At 44.9% G+C, this 17,704-nt stretch overlaps 1 protein-coding gene across 1 annotated transcript; it reads left to right on the forward strand.

Moving 5' to 3' along the window:
* Positions 1–958: 958 nt before the first annotated feature.
* On the forward strand, positions 959–11,326 carry LOC6599404. The gene is made up of 7 exons (XM_002024418.2): positions 959–1,151; positions 6,497–6,708; positions 7,545–7,628; positions 7,717–7,854; positions 7,932–8,071; positions 8,148–10,407; positions 10,473–11,326. The coding sequence occupies exons 2-7, from the start codon at positions 6,532–6,534 to the stop codon at positions 10,608–10,610; spliced, it is 2,937 nt and encodes a 978-aa protein (XP_002024454.2). The 5' UTR covers positions 959–1,151; positions 6,497–6,531; the 3' UTR covers positions 10,611–11,326.
* The last annotated feature ends 6,378 nt before the right edge of the window (positions 11,327–17,704 follow it).

A 17,704-nucleotide genomic window follows, 5' to 3' on the forward strand; every position in this document is an offset into this window, starting at 1 on the left:
TAGTGGCAGTTCCCAACAAAACAAGCTGCTAATCATGAAAATTGTCCAATACGTACTTTTTAGTAAATTTCGAGCGGACACGCTGCAGAGCAAGCCTGCAGTTGCAGTTGGAAGTACATAACGCATTTTCTTGAGTAAGAACCTACTGATCCTGAATCCCGATTGGACTTGACTATTTATTTGCCAGGGCCCTGGGTTCTCTCCGAAAGAGTATAAATGCTTTTCTACCTCCCAACCTACCTGAGCCCAGCCCACTACTGAGTGGGGGCAAATACAGTGGAAGCTAGATAAATGGAATGGAATTGAAGTAAGCTAAAGACTAGTTCATTATTGGAATTTTTGGCAAATGTTTGCTATTTAGAGGGCTCACTGTAACGCCAATGATTCGCTGTACACCATGGCGAGCTTGGCTTGGCGAGTGCATTGCCTGTTTCTCGTTGCTTTGGGTCTGTGGTGTACTACGTGGCGCTCTCCCATCCGAAAAGAGCTGTGCTGACGCTAACTCTCTCAGTTTGTCGAATGGACAACAAACACCAGAGAGACAATGAGGTAGAGGTAGAGGTGGGCAGGCAGCGCAATTAAATCCAAGCAACGCAACAGGTTTTGGCAATACACGACGGTACACGACGAGAGATACTTTGGGCCAGAGATACAACGATACCGATCGTGGCTCGCTCTCCGAGCTGGGCTTTCGTCTGTGGCTCGTTATGGATTTCGTTGGTTTCGTCGGTTTTCGGTGGGTCGAGGGCCAGCTCCAGCTCCAACTAGCGGTGTATCCGATGCGCATCGGTGGGCCTGCAAAGGTGATCTCGCGTCCAGAGAGAGAGAGAGAGACACTGGCAACAGAGAGCGAGAGAGAGAAGAGTTTGAGTTGGCTAAGAGATTGATGAATGCACAGACTCAGCGGTGGAGCCGCCGAATGGAATGGCAAGCAGTTGCGCCAGTCAGTCGCTAGCAGGTAATCCACTAGAGCGCGTTCGGGGTACGGACACAATACAGACCCATCCGATCTGATCCGATCCGCAGTAGTTCGCACAGAATCGGCATTGAATAATCCCACAGAAACAATACCCACACGACGAGATCGAGCGGCCCAGCGCGCGGCTAGAGCTAAGTGTCGGAGCGCGATCCAAATCGAAACAAACGAAAAAGTAACGAAAAGAAAAATATCCAAGTTGTTTGTGTATATTTTTGTTGTTGTTTTTTTTTTTTTGGTACAGAAAAGCCAAGTCCCGTAATACCGTTGCGAAATTACTTGCTCTCTCTCTCTCTGTCTCTGTTCATCTCTGGCTTTTGAAGCATAACCAAAAGCAAACGAAAAAAATATATACATACATATACATATACATATATATACCTACCAACAAAAGTGCAGTGTTCATGTTAGTAGTTTACTGATAAAATACTAAAAACTTTTCTATTGTTTCCTCTTAGTGAAATTTTCTTTATTTTTTTTGGCATACAAATTATGAAAACAAACAATTAATGTGCAGCCCTCGCCTTCGCATGTCCAACGTAACCTTCGCCAAAGGAAATACTACATGTGTATCCATATATTTAAGACTTTAGTTTTAAGCTATTTGTACAGCTTTGTTTTAGCTGCGGCTGCGGCTGCGGCTGTGCATGTGCCCCTGCCTGTGGTGTGAACAAACAAATGCAGCGCACTGTGCACTCACGAAACATGCAAAAACAGTCACCGTCTAATTAGTATTGGACGCCGCACGGGCCTATCGATGGGACAACTTCTGCGAATTGGATATACATCATCGTCCGGTCCGCATACGAGATCAGCCAGGAATTTGTATTACTCATACGACTGTCTGACACTTTTCACACAATTGTTTGATAGTTGGCAATGCCAGCCAGCAGCCCCCAATACTCAATACCCATTCCATATTCCCCACAATATAACTTAATAGAATAGAATAGAATAGAATAGAATCGATCGAGAGCCTGCTTTCCCCCACACAAAAAAGTACAGTAATCCCCCTGACGAAAATAATTGCCTCTGATCCGAGAAAGTGCCACTCAATTGTATCCGAGCATCGAGTGGAGTGGACTCGACAATGGAGAATAGAGAGTGGAGAGGAGGAGAGTTCTCCCCATTCCCATTCCCATTCCCATCCTCATCCTCATCGCAGTTGATGTGTTCATTAAATTCTATTGTTCCGTCGCTTCACGATCATTTCCGATGGCGTCTGTCTGCCTTCTGTGCACAATCATTTCTGATGCTACTTCTTGCTGATGCCGATGCTGATGCTGCACTTCAACAAGTTCTTACACTCCACTCGAATTAATTATTTGCGGCAACTTAAGCAGCCGAGGGTTCTTTGAGTATTAAGCGGGTAATATATTTAGTTACTGGGGTTCCTGGGAATTCAATTCAATCGAACCTTTCCTTTGGATGATATTCTTGAAAGGATATTCTATTTGGTAGCTTAACTATAACTAACTATGGCTTAAATATATTTTCGACTGGACTTTGACCACAGTTTCCTATCCAATCAAAAACCATATGTACATACATATGTAAATTTTAAGTCAGCTTTAATCGGCAATCCAAGCTAAAAATATGATACTCGAATGATTCAAGTGAACAGATTTGCAGAAGATTATAATTATGAAAGTGATTCCCATTATTTTAGGGCATTTCAATTCTAAGCAAGAAAATAAAAGCGGACCCTAACAAATATGGACACCTTAAAGTACTTTCTTTTGAAGTCTTTACCACCCAGCGATTGTTGGGATCCCGAATGCCTTCTAGTCAGAACTGTAGCCTCTGCCCTCGCCCATAATCCCATCAGCAGGGCTCAGCTCCGTGGTGTACGAGTACTGGGGGCTAATGCGTGGGCCTGGCATCGGCACGGCACTGTTGGAATGTTGCCCAAAACGCCGCCATAGAAGCCACCGCTACTGCTGGTAATGGTAATGCTTCTCTGATGGTGGTAGTGGTGGAGGCAGAGCTTAGCACTCACTGTATCTTGGGCTTACGCATGAGGCCTCCCTCCGCCTGCGATGAGGCAAGCGGTCTTTGTGGAGAGCGAGAGAGAGAGAGAGTGAGAGAGAGAGACTGGGCGCATGCGCAGCTTGTGCGCGCGTTACATACTTGACGCTGTACTCCGGCAGTCAGGGCGCCTTTCCGTCAACTTTGGAGTAGCAGCAGCAGCAGCAGCGACCGCGTCGCGTAATCATTAAACCAGAGCTCCCATCGGGGTAGGGGAAAGGGGCAGTGGAGTGGAATGGAATGGAATGGGGCAAGGCAGCAACAAGTTAAAATACCAGTTTTGTTCGTTATTCGCCGAGCGACAAAGCAAAACCTACGTACAGATGTATAGGTGTACACCTCTGTTTCATTATACATACACACAAAAGTACCTGTGCATATATGTATGTATGATGTATGTGCATCATCTGTATGTGTATGTATGTGTTTCCGAAATTTCCATACACCTGAAAGAACTCTAATCCCAATTAATTGCCAACTCTCTATATCTCTTGAGTTCATTCTGCGTGACTCGAGATAATTTAGGAAAAAGGCATACATATGATATATGTATAGTATCTGTATGTATCTGTCTTTACAATATAGTATGTATATATGTTTTTCCTTTAAAGCTTAACGCATGATCGCATCTGCAGAGAATTTCATAACATATGTACCTATAATAGTATATATTTAGAAACAGAGTTTGTCATGCACAAAGCATTAACTGAATTACCAGATAAATTACACAAGATTTCAATGGGGGGTCTCAATGGCTTTATGACAGCCTACGATCGGTAGCCAATATGGTCTCAAGGTGTCACGTATTTTGAAGCTACTCGTATATGAAATGTCACACAGAATCATCACTTATAATAATTTATCTATCCACAAGGAAGTCATTCAATCTATAGAGGAGAGGGTCCTCATTTGAAGCCAGTTGCTAGTAGAACAACATGGTATACATAGTATGTCTATTTTTTGCTTATAAATTAGTATTTTACTTCCAAGAAGATGATGATATTGATTCGTATTGACTCATAGACATGTACGAGTGCTTGTTCCGGCTTTTCTTTGTCTGCGACAGTTGTCATCTAATTTTCACATATGTCTGTATGACTCAGAATATCTTTCCAAGTCAGCCTTTCAAGTGCTCTTTTAATCAAAGTTTAGAAATGAAATTGAATCTTATTTGTGTTTATTTGTTTATTTATTTGTTAATAAACCACTTTCTTAATGATAAACGACCTATGCCATATGCCGATCGGGTTTTGCTGATCAAAACAAGTTCTTCTAATATGAAGCCAACTTCTGAGATACTTATAGCCATGACTCATGGGGGAATGATAACGAAAATATGTTTGTATGTATGTGCATATGTTTCTGGCCTGCTGGATACGTGACAACAGCCTTGACAAATCCCAGGTATGTCTCTCGTTCTCTGTCTCTCTCTCTCTCTCTCTGCGATAACTTTGTGGCCGTTGCAACCAGAGAAGGAGGCGGCACAGGCACCGTCATTAGCCCCACTCTTTGGTTAGGTACTACGTACCCACCTGGCCCTGTTGCTGTCTTACCTTTTTGCTGGTGCCGGGGCTGGGGCTGGGGCTGGGGCTGGGGCTGGGGCTGGGGCTGGCTGCTCTCCTACGTACATTCAAAGATTCGCCCGTATCTGTGTGCGCGTGTGTGTGTTGGCTGAAAAACTTGTTTGGCGAAAAATGGTTAACTCAAATCAAGTAGAATTTAAGCCACAAAGCAAGCCATGTCTGCGCTGGCTTTGCTTTACTTTTGCTGTCTTGGCTTTTTGCCCCGACTCGACGCGATTCGACTTGGCTTTTGTGCGAGAGTAGCTTATGGCAAATGCAGTCGAATGGTTACGAGGGGAGGGTAGGGGAGATCCGCTTCAAGGCGACTCTGCTTGACAAATATGGCAAAATTGTCGTAGGTGTTGTCTCGCTTTATTGGTCTGCGAGCATCGACATCGACATCGACTTCTCAACATCGAGACATCGACATCGATATCTGTCTGCCTCGTTTCGCCAAGTCTTTCGTATTGCGTATGACAGCGATTGCTTTGCTGTGCTTTGCTTTATGCAATACGTAAACCCATATCCAGCGTCCAACGATCCATCGATCCAGTGTAAGTGGATCCCCCATTCCATCCATAACTGAATAATTTGCAACAGTCTTCAGTCTTCAGTCTTCAGTCGTGAGTCGTCAATCTTTGCTGGTCTTCTGGTCTTCGGTTTGGGGCGACCTATCAATCTCTCGACATTGACATTGAACATCTGTTGTTCGACTCGCCCCCGCCTCTCCATAGATCAGAGCCCCCAAATCTCCAGCTACAAACTCCATCGCCTGCCATCGCCAATCCACAGAGAGAAAGCTCTTTTGAATATACTATACACAATTCAAAGGGAAAATTGGTTCTACCATGTATGTATCTGTGTATCTTTGTATCTCGTTGTGGTTTGCTGTTAAACGCAAAATATTTGGGACGAAGGTCGTTGACAGAAGGCCGCTGATCTGAGCGTGGCACAATGGGCGAGGCAGGGGCTGGCCGCTGACGGAGAGACGATCGCAGATACGACCTAACGGCATACCTATGCATACATGCTCATAGATACTCACACACATATGCACACATACATCATCGCATACCCCACTTCCGCCGTCCGCCATTGCAACTTTTCGGTGATCTAAACTCGGCCAGAAACCGAAGCCAGCCAAAAGGCCAGCCAAAAGGCCAGCAGCTGCGTGCGGGCCAATTTCCAGCAGATAAATCAAATATCGGCCCAGAGACCAGACACCATTTTCGGCCATTTTCAGTGGGTTCTGTTCAGCTTGTTCAGCCCGACCCACAGTTGTGCACAGCTGCACTCTCATCGAATTGAATCGATCGATCCGACGCAGCTGCAACTGCAACTGCGGCCTATTCTGGGTCTCCGTCTCCATCTGCGTCACGATCGCCTAACCCTAGCCATAGCTCAAGCAAAGTACAGTGCACACTGTAGAACGTGAACAGTGACGGGAATATTTCACGGGAGGAGTCGCTGGAATCGTTTCTAAGCTTTTCAAAAGAAACAATCACTTGGTTGTAATAACAGTCTAGGGATTGAACAATTTGTACTTTGTCCAAAGACAGAACAAATGGGAGTTACATCTTACAATTTGTGAAAACAAAATTCAATTTACAAATTACAGTCTTTTCCTCATTTAATTTCAATCTTACCAAAAGTTTTCATCATCTGACCACACACTGTACTTACTACCTTCTATATGCACTGAGAGAAATTAAATTCTGTATTCGGTTACAAAAAAACAAACAAAGACAAATATAATTCAATATTCGTAAATTGGGTAGGAATTTTTTGAATCGAAGTGTAACCATTCGATTCTCAGGGTGTACATTTATATGTATGAACGAGTATATAGAGATAGTAGCCCACAGTTTGGATTGTACGTCCAGTCCAGTGCGATTGCCGTGTGCTAATTTATATGCATTTTCCATTGCAGTCTCCAGTCTCTCCAGGCGACACTACGATACGAGAATGAACTCGGACCCGGGGCCATTGTGGGCCAGCAGCCGCAGTCGTTGCCTAATGGCGGCTCTCCTGCTGCTTATCTGCGGCGGACAGGTCGCGGCCCAATCCAATTACGTGCAACACGGCGATAGCGGCAACTACACCACAAACGGCCTGCCCGAGGAGGCGACACTGGATGGAAAGGTAAGAGCCCAAGTCTAAGCCTAAGACCCCTACATAAATTGGGTTTATCTACTGGTAAGAAGCTCTTGTTGGTTAATCGCCGGTTAAATAGCTTCCCAGCTTCCATAAAGGAAAAAAGTTAAGCCTACGATCATGGGTGTAGGCTTCAGTCCAAAGCCTTGATTAAATGTCTTCATTTAAGTGTCTTTTTGTAACATGAGCTTAGACTTAAGTGCTTCATTTGCGGATTAGAAATCAGCCTTAAGTTGTAGCTGCTAGATGAAACACATGGGTTTGTCCTACATAATTAAATGCTGGCCCAAAAGCAGCGGAAAACTAACAGCTCTTATATAAACTGTAAAGTAGTAGGAAGACATCTCATGAGAGTCTCTCTTGAGAGTTCTGGCAACCTATATACGAGTACTATAGTTTTACAGTCCCCCCGTAACAATGTAGGTGGGTAGGTCCATGCATATTCGGTGGGATTGTGCCTGTGCCTGCTGTCTTCCTGCTGTCACGCTCTCTTGTTTCACATTGGCCCCCAAAAAAAACAATGGAGTCTCGGGGCCCTGGGAGTTTCCCTGAAGCCACAGAGATACCATCCCGTATAGAGTGCACAATGTGCCAAATCGGAAGCGCAGTCATGGAGGGTACGAGAGTACGAGAGTACGAGAGTAGCTTACATAATATGCTAATCAGTGGAGTGTGCGTGGGTATCATCGTATCATCGCTTGGAGAGCATCTCTCTTTTGGAGAGCGCTCTCTTCCCACGCACTGGCACTGACTGTTGGGAATCCAGGTGATGGCGCCATCCATATCGTTAATATGCTTCTTCTTTTGTGTATCTCTTTGTGAAGGTTACCAAGCTGGACGACATCAGCCCATTGATCTTTCTGAACCGCACCAAGGCAGCGCTTAATTGTGCCGCCGGCTCCATGCAGGTAATCCCGAACCCGAAGCCAACCCCGACCTAACCCAAGTCCTCCTCACCCTGACCCTGAGCCCTGACCAAAACGATTTTCATTGCAGGTTGATCTCAAGTTTAACGATCCGTTCCATGGCATCATCCAGGCCGATTATGACCGCAGCAGTGCGTGTCGCGTCAGCGGCAAGGGGGCCCTCAGCTATCGCCTCGAGCTGCCCCTCAAGGGTTGTGGCACCATTCAGGTAAGTGGCGCTCCCCTTCCCCCTCCCAGTCGAGGTGGTGTTCCTTTATTTTCGGTGTCCTTGGCGTCGTCCCACAGAATCCCACACGTGTCTTTACCAACAACATCATTGTTCGCTTCCACGCGAATCTGGAGATGGACGGGGACGAGATCATCACGATCGTCTGCCGCTATCCGCCGCCAGTGCCCTCACTGCCACCCGCACTGCCAGCGCCCATGTGAGTAGTCCTGGACGCAGAACCAAGCTTTATCCTTTGAACTCCTGCCTAAACTCTGCCCTGTTGACCTTGACAGCCTCAATCCCATTGCCACGAGCTCTGTGCTGCAGCCGCCGCTGAAGAGCATCCAGATACTGATGATCATCTGCGCCATCATGTTCTTGACCCTCCTGCTCCTGGGCCTGGCCGTCTCCTACTACTGCCTGCGCAGCCGCCCCATACCGGTGGTGCGACGCCTGCCCATGAGCATGGGCAGTGGATCGGAGATCACGAAACTGAGTGGCAGCAGCCTGGGCAACATCAGTGTGTTCGAGGGCGTCAAGATACCGCGGGCCCACGCCGCCCTGCAAGCCGTCTACTCGTCCTCGGGCAGCGAGGGTGCCCTCATACCGTCGGACTATCCCAGCGAATCCCACTCGGAGATCGAGGAGATCGACACCAGGTCGCTGCCGTTCAGCTCGGCGGGCAGCTTCGAGAATCGTGCCTTCGTGCAGGAGACATCGAGCATCTACAGCGACCACTATGCCCCTGCACAGGAGATGCCCGTGGCCAATGCGGTGGTCACGACGGCGGCCATCACCACTCGTCATGCCATGCCCCTCCAGGAGGGCTCTCCGAAGTTCGATGTCCAGGTGCGTGTCAAGAAGTCACCGCCGCCCATTCCGTCGCCCGTGACCTCGGACACGGAGAGCGTAGCGACCCTGCGGCCCGATCGCAACAACCTGTCCACGATTATGGAGGCCTACGAGGATCGCGAGAGCATCATGACCATGGACTCGCTGCCGCCGCAGGTGGAGACAATGCAGTCGCAGTTCACGTACGTGCCAGAGCTGCACCCTGCCCCACAGGTCCCACCGCCGCTGCCAGAGCCCAAGTTCTCCGTGTACACGCGCACCCACCACGAGGTGGTGGATGGACGCCCGGAGACCTGGTCCGACTACACCGACGGCACTCGGGCACCCAGCGAGATCACCGATCTGTCCTCGGAGGCGCCCGACCGGGCCGTGGAAACCATGCACTACTACGAGGACGAGTATGTGCCCATTGAGCCCCAGCCGCATTCGATGGCGGTGGCAGTGGCAGCAGTGCCACCCAAGCCTCTGCCCCTGCCGCATGTCACCTCGCATACGGTGGACGACGTCTATCTGCGAACCGTCACCGAGAAGAAGACCATCGAGGACATCGAGAGCCACAAGCGACGGGTCACCGAGTACAAGAGCAAGCCGAAGGCACCACTGCCGCCGGTGGCACCGCCAGCGCCACCAGTGGATCCCAAGTTCGACGTGAAGGTACGCAACTATCCCAGCGAGCGGGAGCAGCAGCTGTGGGAGAACTTCTCGGACATATCCAGCGCCTCGGGGCTGACCCTGACGCCCAAAATGGAGCGCAGCGAGCTGTCGCTGCCCCCAGCGGAGCCCCCATCCCAGATCCACGACAACAAACTGAAGCTGACCAGCCCTGAGCTGGTGGGCAACATGAAGCCCATCGAGGTGCCGCCTCAGGACATGGATGTGCCAAACTGGGATGTGCTCATACGCATCCTGGAGGAGCCCGAAATGTCCGAAATCTCCGGCGGCGGCGACAGGGATGACACCAGCTCTGTCCACAACAACATCAGCTATGACGACCGGGCCAAGTGGAAGGAGATCATCACCACACAGTCCACGCTCCGGTCCATGCTCACGGAGGCTGTGGTGCGCGAGGACTTTGAGCGGATCCGCCAGGACACGCGCTACGAGCGCATGTTCGAGCCCCAAACGTGGGACGTCATCATTCGGATTCTGGCCCCGCCCAGCGACGATGACACCGATGTGGAGATGCGCCTGCCCAGGCGCGGCGGCAAGAAGGCACCGCCCCAGCCATGGGACACACGCTCCCGTCGCAGCTCCCTGCCGACGCTCTACGAGTACGACAGCGATGGTGGCTCCAGTGTGCGCACCATACGCAATGATCCCGGCCTGCCGCTCCATGTGGGCGGCGGCGGCGGCCATCCCGGCCAGCCGGTGGGCCTGGGACCCTTCAACATGCAGCGATCGCGCCGCAGCTCGCGCACCTCCTACCAGACGGACCACAACGACTTCCGGTCCATGTCGGAGGTGACGGTGGACTTTGGGCGCCCCCAGGCGGACCAGCTGGACAATGTGAGCGATGCCAGCAGCTATTACCGCATGCAGTACTACGACGACGAGGATCGACGTTCCTTCCATCGCTCGCTCAGTCATCCCTCGCTGGCCCGATCCGCCAGCGAGTTCACCGAGCACTGGACAGCACCCGACGATCTCGAGATCGAGATCTCCTCGCCAGAAGGCACGCCTCATGCTCGTCGAGCCCGTCAGGTGAGCAATCGCCTGGGTCCTGTGATTCCTCGACTGACTGACTCAGAAACCGTTTATCTTTCCAGCCCCTAGCCATAGCCGCGGGACGGACCGGCGAGCAGCGTGTCCTGGCCCAGACCCAATCGCAGAGCGAGTATGTGGAGACCCATCGCAGTGTCTATCATGCGGAGAAGGAGCTGCCCATGCCGCCGCGCAAATGGTAGAAGCCGCTCCCAAACAGAGCCAGAGCCGCCTTTCGATTAGTCACTTCTACTAACAATCGACTAAAAAATCAGCGCACCGGAACGGAAAGGGAAGGGAGGAGGGTAGGGTATCGTTGCCGGTATCGAATCCACGAGCTCCAGCAGGAAGGCGCAGGACGCATCCGCGTCTCATTTGGGTTTGGGGTGGGGTGTCTGGCCCTTCTGCTCGAGCTCGGATCCAATCCAATCCTTCAACATGGTTCACATATACAGATGTAGGCTCTCGCACATTCCATAGGTCGTAGACGATTATATATCCTTACAATAATTAACAAAACAAAAAACGTGCCAATTACAATTGCCTGACATTAAAAATAACTGCAAGAAACGAAATGAAACGAAACCCCCGAAAATGTCAGTTCAAAGCGGATGAGTTCCAGGTTCCCATAATGGGTTTCTAATCAGTGGAAATAATTTTTTGAATAACTGAACAAACGAAACTTTTGTGTTCTGAAACACCCAGCTCCGAATGAGAAAGAGATAGGGAAAGCCAGCCAGCCAGCCAGCCAGCCGGCCAGAGAGGGAGAGCGAGAGAGATAGAGAGCATGGGGAAAATTTCCAATTTAGATAATACATATAGTTCGTATAAGATCTTATGCTGCCGCCCCATCTTCCCACTGAGCATTTCGATGGGAAATATATTGTCACAATGGGGAAGAGAAAGGGGAAGGAAATGTTTTTTTGTATTAGAATATTATGTTGTCCACCCTGTCGAATGCATATACTCACGACTTTCTAGTTACTAATGTATGTATATACTATATATGATGTGTATATACAGAGTCCAGAATCCAGCCCAACCACACACACACACACACACACACACACACAGACACAGGGTTTTTGGGGCAACTGCCACACGCACAAAAACGAAAAGATCTACCACACGCGCCCCCGATGGGAGAGAGGGGTTCCACAGGTTTGAAATAAAAGTATTACTACAGAATAAAGCTAGAAGATACGGGATTGAGATGCCAGCATCCAGCATCCACTGCGACTTGAAAAAACTTTCCTAATTGAACACGCGACACGGCAGAAGATCAGATATCAGAAGATGATATGCGGGCTTCCAGAATGGATTCCCTCCAGAGAGAAACACTAAATACTTTTGACGATTATCCTCCCTATCCTTATATATACATATATAATATTATATTTTTTTTGCGCATAACGTAATACTAATCCGTCCAAGACACACCCCATAAATGTACTAAATCCTTAGCGTAATCGATCAGTAATAAAAAATAAACAACAAAAAACGGAATAGGCTCTCATTCACAATCCACAAGATACAAGATACTTATTATTAAATTAGCTTCTTGCGTGTAATCTAAATTAAACGAAAACGATAAATAAATCAAATCAAATAAACATATCTACTAACAAATGTTTATCGTGTTTTATCGTATAGTCAGAATCGTGTTCATCAGAACTTTGATTCAACAGAAGCAAGGGGTTCTGTGAAGAGAGCTCACCTCATGAGCTCACCAAAACATAAGTGGAGACAAGAGACAAGAATTGCAGAAAGATTGGAAATAATATAGAGTTATATTCTCGATAATCATGATCACGTTGAATTGGATTCTTAAGTCCCACTAGAATGTATCTTACATCTGTTTTATGCCAGTATAATCTCTCCCTCTTTAAAGTCCCTTGTTTTCCAATTTTCGAACAACACTTTTTTCCTGCAAGTTAGGGTTTCATAGTATCTTTTAGGGGCCACCAAAAAACAATTTGCTTCCTAGACACAATCTTTAATACATACTACATCTATCATCTCTTAAAAGTGAAGCTCAAAGAACACTCTTGCCTTGAGACACATATTTTTCTGTAATCTAAGATCTAAGAAGCTCAAGATGCAATGAAAATCGTACACTTTGAACATCGCAAAGAAAAGCAAGCTTAAAGTTATAGAAAATGTGTTTTCTTGATAACAGAATGAAGGGTAAAGGTTTATCGTATAGTAATTCGAAATGCCATTGCTAAATATCGATAAGAATATGATGTAGATGACGATAGCGAAACGATAGGTAAGCGATACCAGGCAAGCGGACGGGCATTCTTAGCCGACACCCTGCGAAGTAAAGACAAACATTACTATATCCCCATCATGTGGTCCAAAAACAATGATGTAAGTGTGTAAAAACCTTGAATCCTTAAAGTTAATAGATCTACAATCTATAAAAAAAAAATTAAAAGGAAAAGCCTGAGATGTCTTTCTACGCTCGGCAGGAACGCGTAAATAAATCTATGGCCGAAATTAAACAAACCTTTGACGAACGTGCTACGATGACCAGAGAAGATGCGCTTCAAAAGAAAAAGATACAAGAGGACATGACAAAAGGTCTGGCAGAAAATAAACGGCAGATGGATGTACTTTCCAACAAAATTAAGCTGTTGAAGGAAGCTCAGGGATCTATTAAAAAATGATACAGTTCTCACAACTAAATAAAGATACACAGTCCATAAATCGGTGATTAAATAAATGTATCTTTCTGCATCTTTCTACACACACAAAAACAATAATATGATACAAAATTACAATGTCAATTCCAAGAAAATCTCTCTAAATCGATGATTAAATAAATGCATCTTCCCACAGTATCTTTCTATTTTGATTTCAGGGAAATGCTATTTAAAAATTCTATCTGCCCCGTCCTCGAGGCTTTTCAGGAACACATGTCAGGTCGGCATTTGTTCCATAGATTTGATGTTAATTAATAATACTTCCATTGAAGACAGAAAAGGGGGAATTTTTACTGAATTATAGTCTGATGTATTCATGTATTTTTTTCCCAGTACGGTACCCATTGGGAATCCAAATCATCCAATAAAGAGGGGAACAAAGCTTCAAAGGGGCGACTATGCGCTGACTAGTAGTCTGGCTCCGCCATGGCTATATTTACGACACAAAGATACATATCTACAGACATACTCGTAAATGTAGATATACTTTGCTATGCTATGCTATAATTTTTTGGAGAGTATACTGATTTTTCTAGCCCAAAAAAAATACACACTTATTAGTTGGAAGAAATTCAAACTTATTGGATTGGTATCCCAGACTCCCAACATAAATGCCAAGCACCGTACGTATTTCCATCTAACGGTGGCTTCCTTGCGGCCTCACGTAGTTATTCGGTGGTAAGAGGCTGTCAAAGGGCCTTTTGACCAGAACTTTATTTAAGAAAAGATGTTGGAAAGATTCCAACCAAATGAGTAATAATCTTTGACTCCTTTATATGCCCGCTGGCCCCGACCCTGAATGGCACCTTCATTTGATTCTCAAGTGAAATTGTTTATTCTCCAGTGAGGCTGTTTATTTTGGAGTCGCTACGATTCACCATAAATACGAGTAATACGATCTCAAGTGCCTTCTTTTCCAAAAATCATCATTACCTAATCATCACTTCGATCCCCTATGGTCGATGAGGCAATAAGAACGTGCTCCATAGACACTTTTTGGAGTGTTAACATATTTTGATAGTCTGCAGTATGTATTTATTCTGCAGGAATATTTTCAGCAGCTCAGTCAACTTGGAGCTTGGAGCACTCACCCTGGGGGGGTAAGGGAACGGAAATTAAAATGGCATCATCCAAACATCCGATGATTGAAGTCTCGGAAAAAGGGGAATTTTCGCTGACTAGTCATTTTCTGATATAGATACAGTACCCATTTGGTAACCGAATCTATCGTAGAAAGGGGGACATTTTTCCAGTAATCTGTCGCCGGGGCTCCGGTTCCCACACTTCTATTTCACTGCGAAAAGATGCGGAGGTGTATAGACACATATGTACCTTCAGACATACTCGTAGATACATGGGTTTACATATGTACATATATCTGATCTGTATATTTGTAAATCATTTCGGATGCTATGCTATATTTCCAAGCCGATGATCCCATGAACAGAATGGAGAACCTACAAACAGCAAAACTTTCCATTGTTTACCTTAAAAAAGGTTTCTTAGTGGACCGTAAAATGAAAATCATTTTAGACGGTTTGTGGGGGGTGTCCTTTAGCATAGAAAATAATTACACTGTACAATTTTCTGTATGTTTTTAATGTTGGTGATTTTACAATACTTTATAATTATTTTGTATGGTCCTAGTGTAAATCTACAGAAAATGGCAGGTGACGACTGGTCATGGCGAAGGCGGCAGCTTGGGATATCCGAAACATATGTATATTGGTCCCCAAGGCGAATAACAAAATTTTACCAAAATCGTAGGAGCCTTTACTGTGATAAATAGGCAGGTATTTATAATTTTTGCCTCTATTTGCCTCTTAATAAAAATAAGGGTAAGGGACAGCTATGTATATCTGTCCGATCTGTCCGATTCCGACAAATGACCTGTGTGACCTCATGAACCATATAATCGAATACTTAGATCCCCTTGAAAGTGATAAAGATCCTCTAAGGGCACTTCAAGGGTACTCTCGTATGTACGTATGTATGTGCATACGTATATGTAAGACCTGGCTTGAATTGCAGCTAAATATGTACATATGTATGTGTGTACGAGTATTTACGTTTATTGGCATTCTCCCCGGTTTTGTATAACACTTTTGGATCGCCGTATAACACCTACACATATGTAAGTCTGACCAATCAGAGGCTCATAGGCACGCCGCTCTCCCGAGCTTTCTTCGCGACTGTTCCCCAAAAGCCGTGCCAGGGCCAAAGCTCGTAATTTGATGCTGCATATGGAACGACTCCGACCCGAAGCTCCGAAGCATATATGTACATACATATGTACATACCAATACCAAAACTAATATAAACACCTAGATAGATCACATGCACATTCATAGGGATATCGTCAACTTATTAGCGCCTCTTCAAAATCCAATTTTTGTTCTTTAGGACTCTTAATAAATCATCTTCAAAAATATTAACAAAGACTACTATGTACATTTAGAGAATATTTTAATTATTTTCCAATAAAGTTGACAAAGTTAATCAAGTTGATAAAATCGGAACTTAAATTGGTTCATCAGTAGTGAGGGCTAACACACTGCGAGTGTTAAGGCGGGCGCTATTTTAATGACGCGCAGTGTACGATCTTATGTAGAACTCCATTCACATGGACCGCTGCTTGGCCAAAGCCGAGGTTCTGACGATGGAATCGCACAAGAAAGAATTCAATTCAGCTCCAAACTTCAACCCAAGTGAAACATCTAGCTTAAAAGAAGGGAAAGTGAAAAACAAAAACAGCGAATTGAACACTTGGAAGAATTGGAATAAATACTTAAAATTCAAAAGCAAAAATAATCTATAAAGTTTAACAATTAAAATCCATAAAAAAGTGAGGTGAGCTTTATGGTTTCTTGGTTTCTTTTTATTTGTGTGAAATTTATGCGAAATTGAAATGAAGGATTTTTTAAAAACACACACATTTTGAAGAAAACTTAAATCAAATATTGTTTTAAAAAATCTATAAGTCTATCTTGAAGTCTAATAATAAAGAATTTTCAATAAACATTAGAAGCCCCCAAAATTTAAACGCATAAAATACCTGACTATGGACTACAAAGTTGTCCTGATATTAATTTAAATACTAAAATTAATGTCCCTTTTGTTTCTTTTCACAACCCCAACGCAAAGTCGAAAAATTCCAACGCATTGGCGGCACAATTATCACATTCAAAAAGTGCAACGCCAGCTATCTGGGCAATGGGCAGCAGGCCCCCTGCCCTCTGCACCGAGCGCGTAATTTGATTCCGTTGATAGGCGTGCGGGCGTATGCGTCAGATGCGTTGTCGTCGTATGAAAAGCCAATAAACATAGGCGACACACACACGTTGTACGTCATACACCATACAACACACAACTGCACTGCACAGTACACACACACACACACATATAGAGAATCATATATGTACATGTATAATCAGCCTTGGCTTGCGGGATACTTAAACTGTAATACGCTAGCATACTCTCGGTGCGGATACGGTCGTGGGCGAATCAAAGCAAAGGCCAGGCAAAGCCCGGGCCAAGGGGGAAAGTATAACGCCAGGAAGGGAAGCGTTCATTCAGTTGCAGAGCCTCGACGAAATCAGAGCCTAGACCAGACCAGACCAGACCAGACCAGACCCCTTTTCGCCGTGAATAACCAAAAACTTTAACTGGCGAAAAGAAAAGCGAACCTCAGCCGCCAAAAGTTCAGCAAAAAGCTTTCACCAGTTAGAAATGTGAAAATAGCCCCCCATTGGCTAATGAAGTTCCATTAATGCAATATTCAAATGTAAAGCTCTTGCGTAACAAACAACACGTGGTTTCGGACAAAATCGCTCGGCCCAAAAATGCATCTCGCAATAAAACAATCAATGAAAATTTTAAAATCAAGTGAAATATTTTGAAAAAAAGGGGATAACAATCAATTTTAAAATAAAAAAAAAACATGTGCAGCAAATGAATATATTGGGAAAAGGTCAAAGAAAATTAAAAATTCTACCAATTTAAGACATTTTTCACTGTGGGTGCTCGTCCCAATGCAAAAAAATATATATATGTGTACCTACATTTATGCAAATATATATACGGGATATAAAAAGCAGAGCAACAAGTATTTATGAAAAAAGTTTAAATAAATAGAAATTCAAATAAAATAATATCAAGGAATAATTAATGGCGCTTACAAAATAAATTCAAATAAGTTGAAATTAAAGAATAATATAAGAAAAAGCAAAAAATATCAAAAAAAAAAAAAAGTTTGAACACTTAAAAATTATTTGGAAAAGTTCCAAAACTGTGCAACGATGCCATCGTCGGCCAAAAAGACCACCTCGATATATGTAAAGGCATTTAAGCACACCAAAAAATCAAAACGTATGTATTACACGTACTATACAAGTATGGTAAATACAAACCACAAATATTTACAGTCAACACCATATTTGATCCAAAACTTACTTATCATTTCAAATGGAAGCTATACAAATTGCTGATTAAAAACCTAAAAAAGTGAGTGTATGACTAAGTTGTATTAAATATGTACACAATAATTGGTTTGACAACGATTTTCCAGAATATTTTAGGAAGCTAGAAGC

The sequence above is a fragment of the Drosophila persimilis genome, unplaced genomic scaffold (genome assembly GCF_003286085.1).
Source record: "Drosophila persimilis strain 14011-0111.01,24,50 unplaced genomic scaffold, DperRS2 tig00000663-arrow-arrow-pilon, whole genome shotgun sequence".
In the NCBI taxonomy this organism is placed as follows: Eukaryota; Metazoa; Arthropoda; class Insecta; order Diptera; family Drosophilidae; genus Drosophila; species Drosophila persimilis.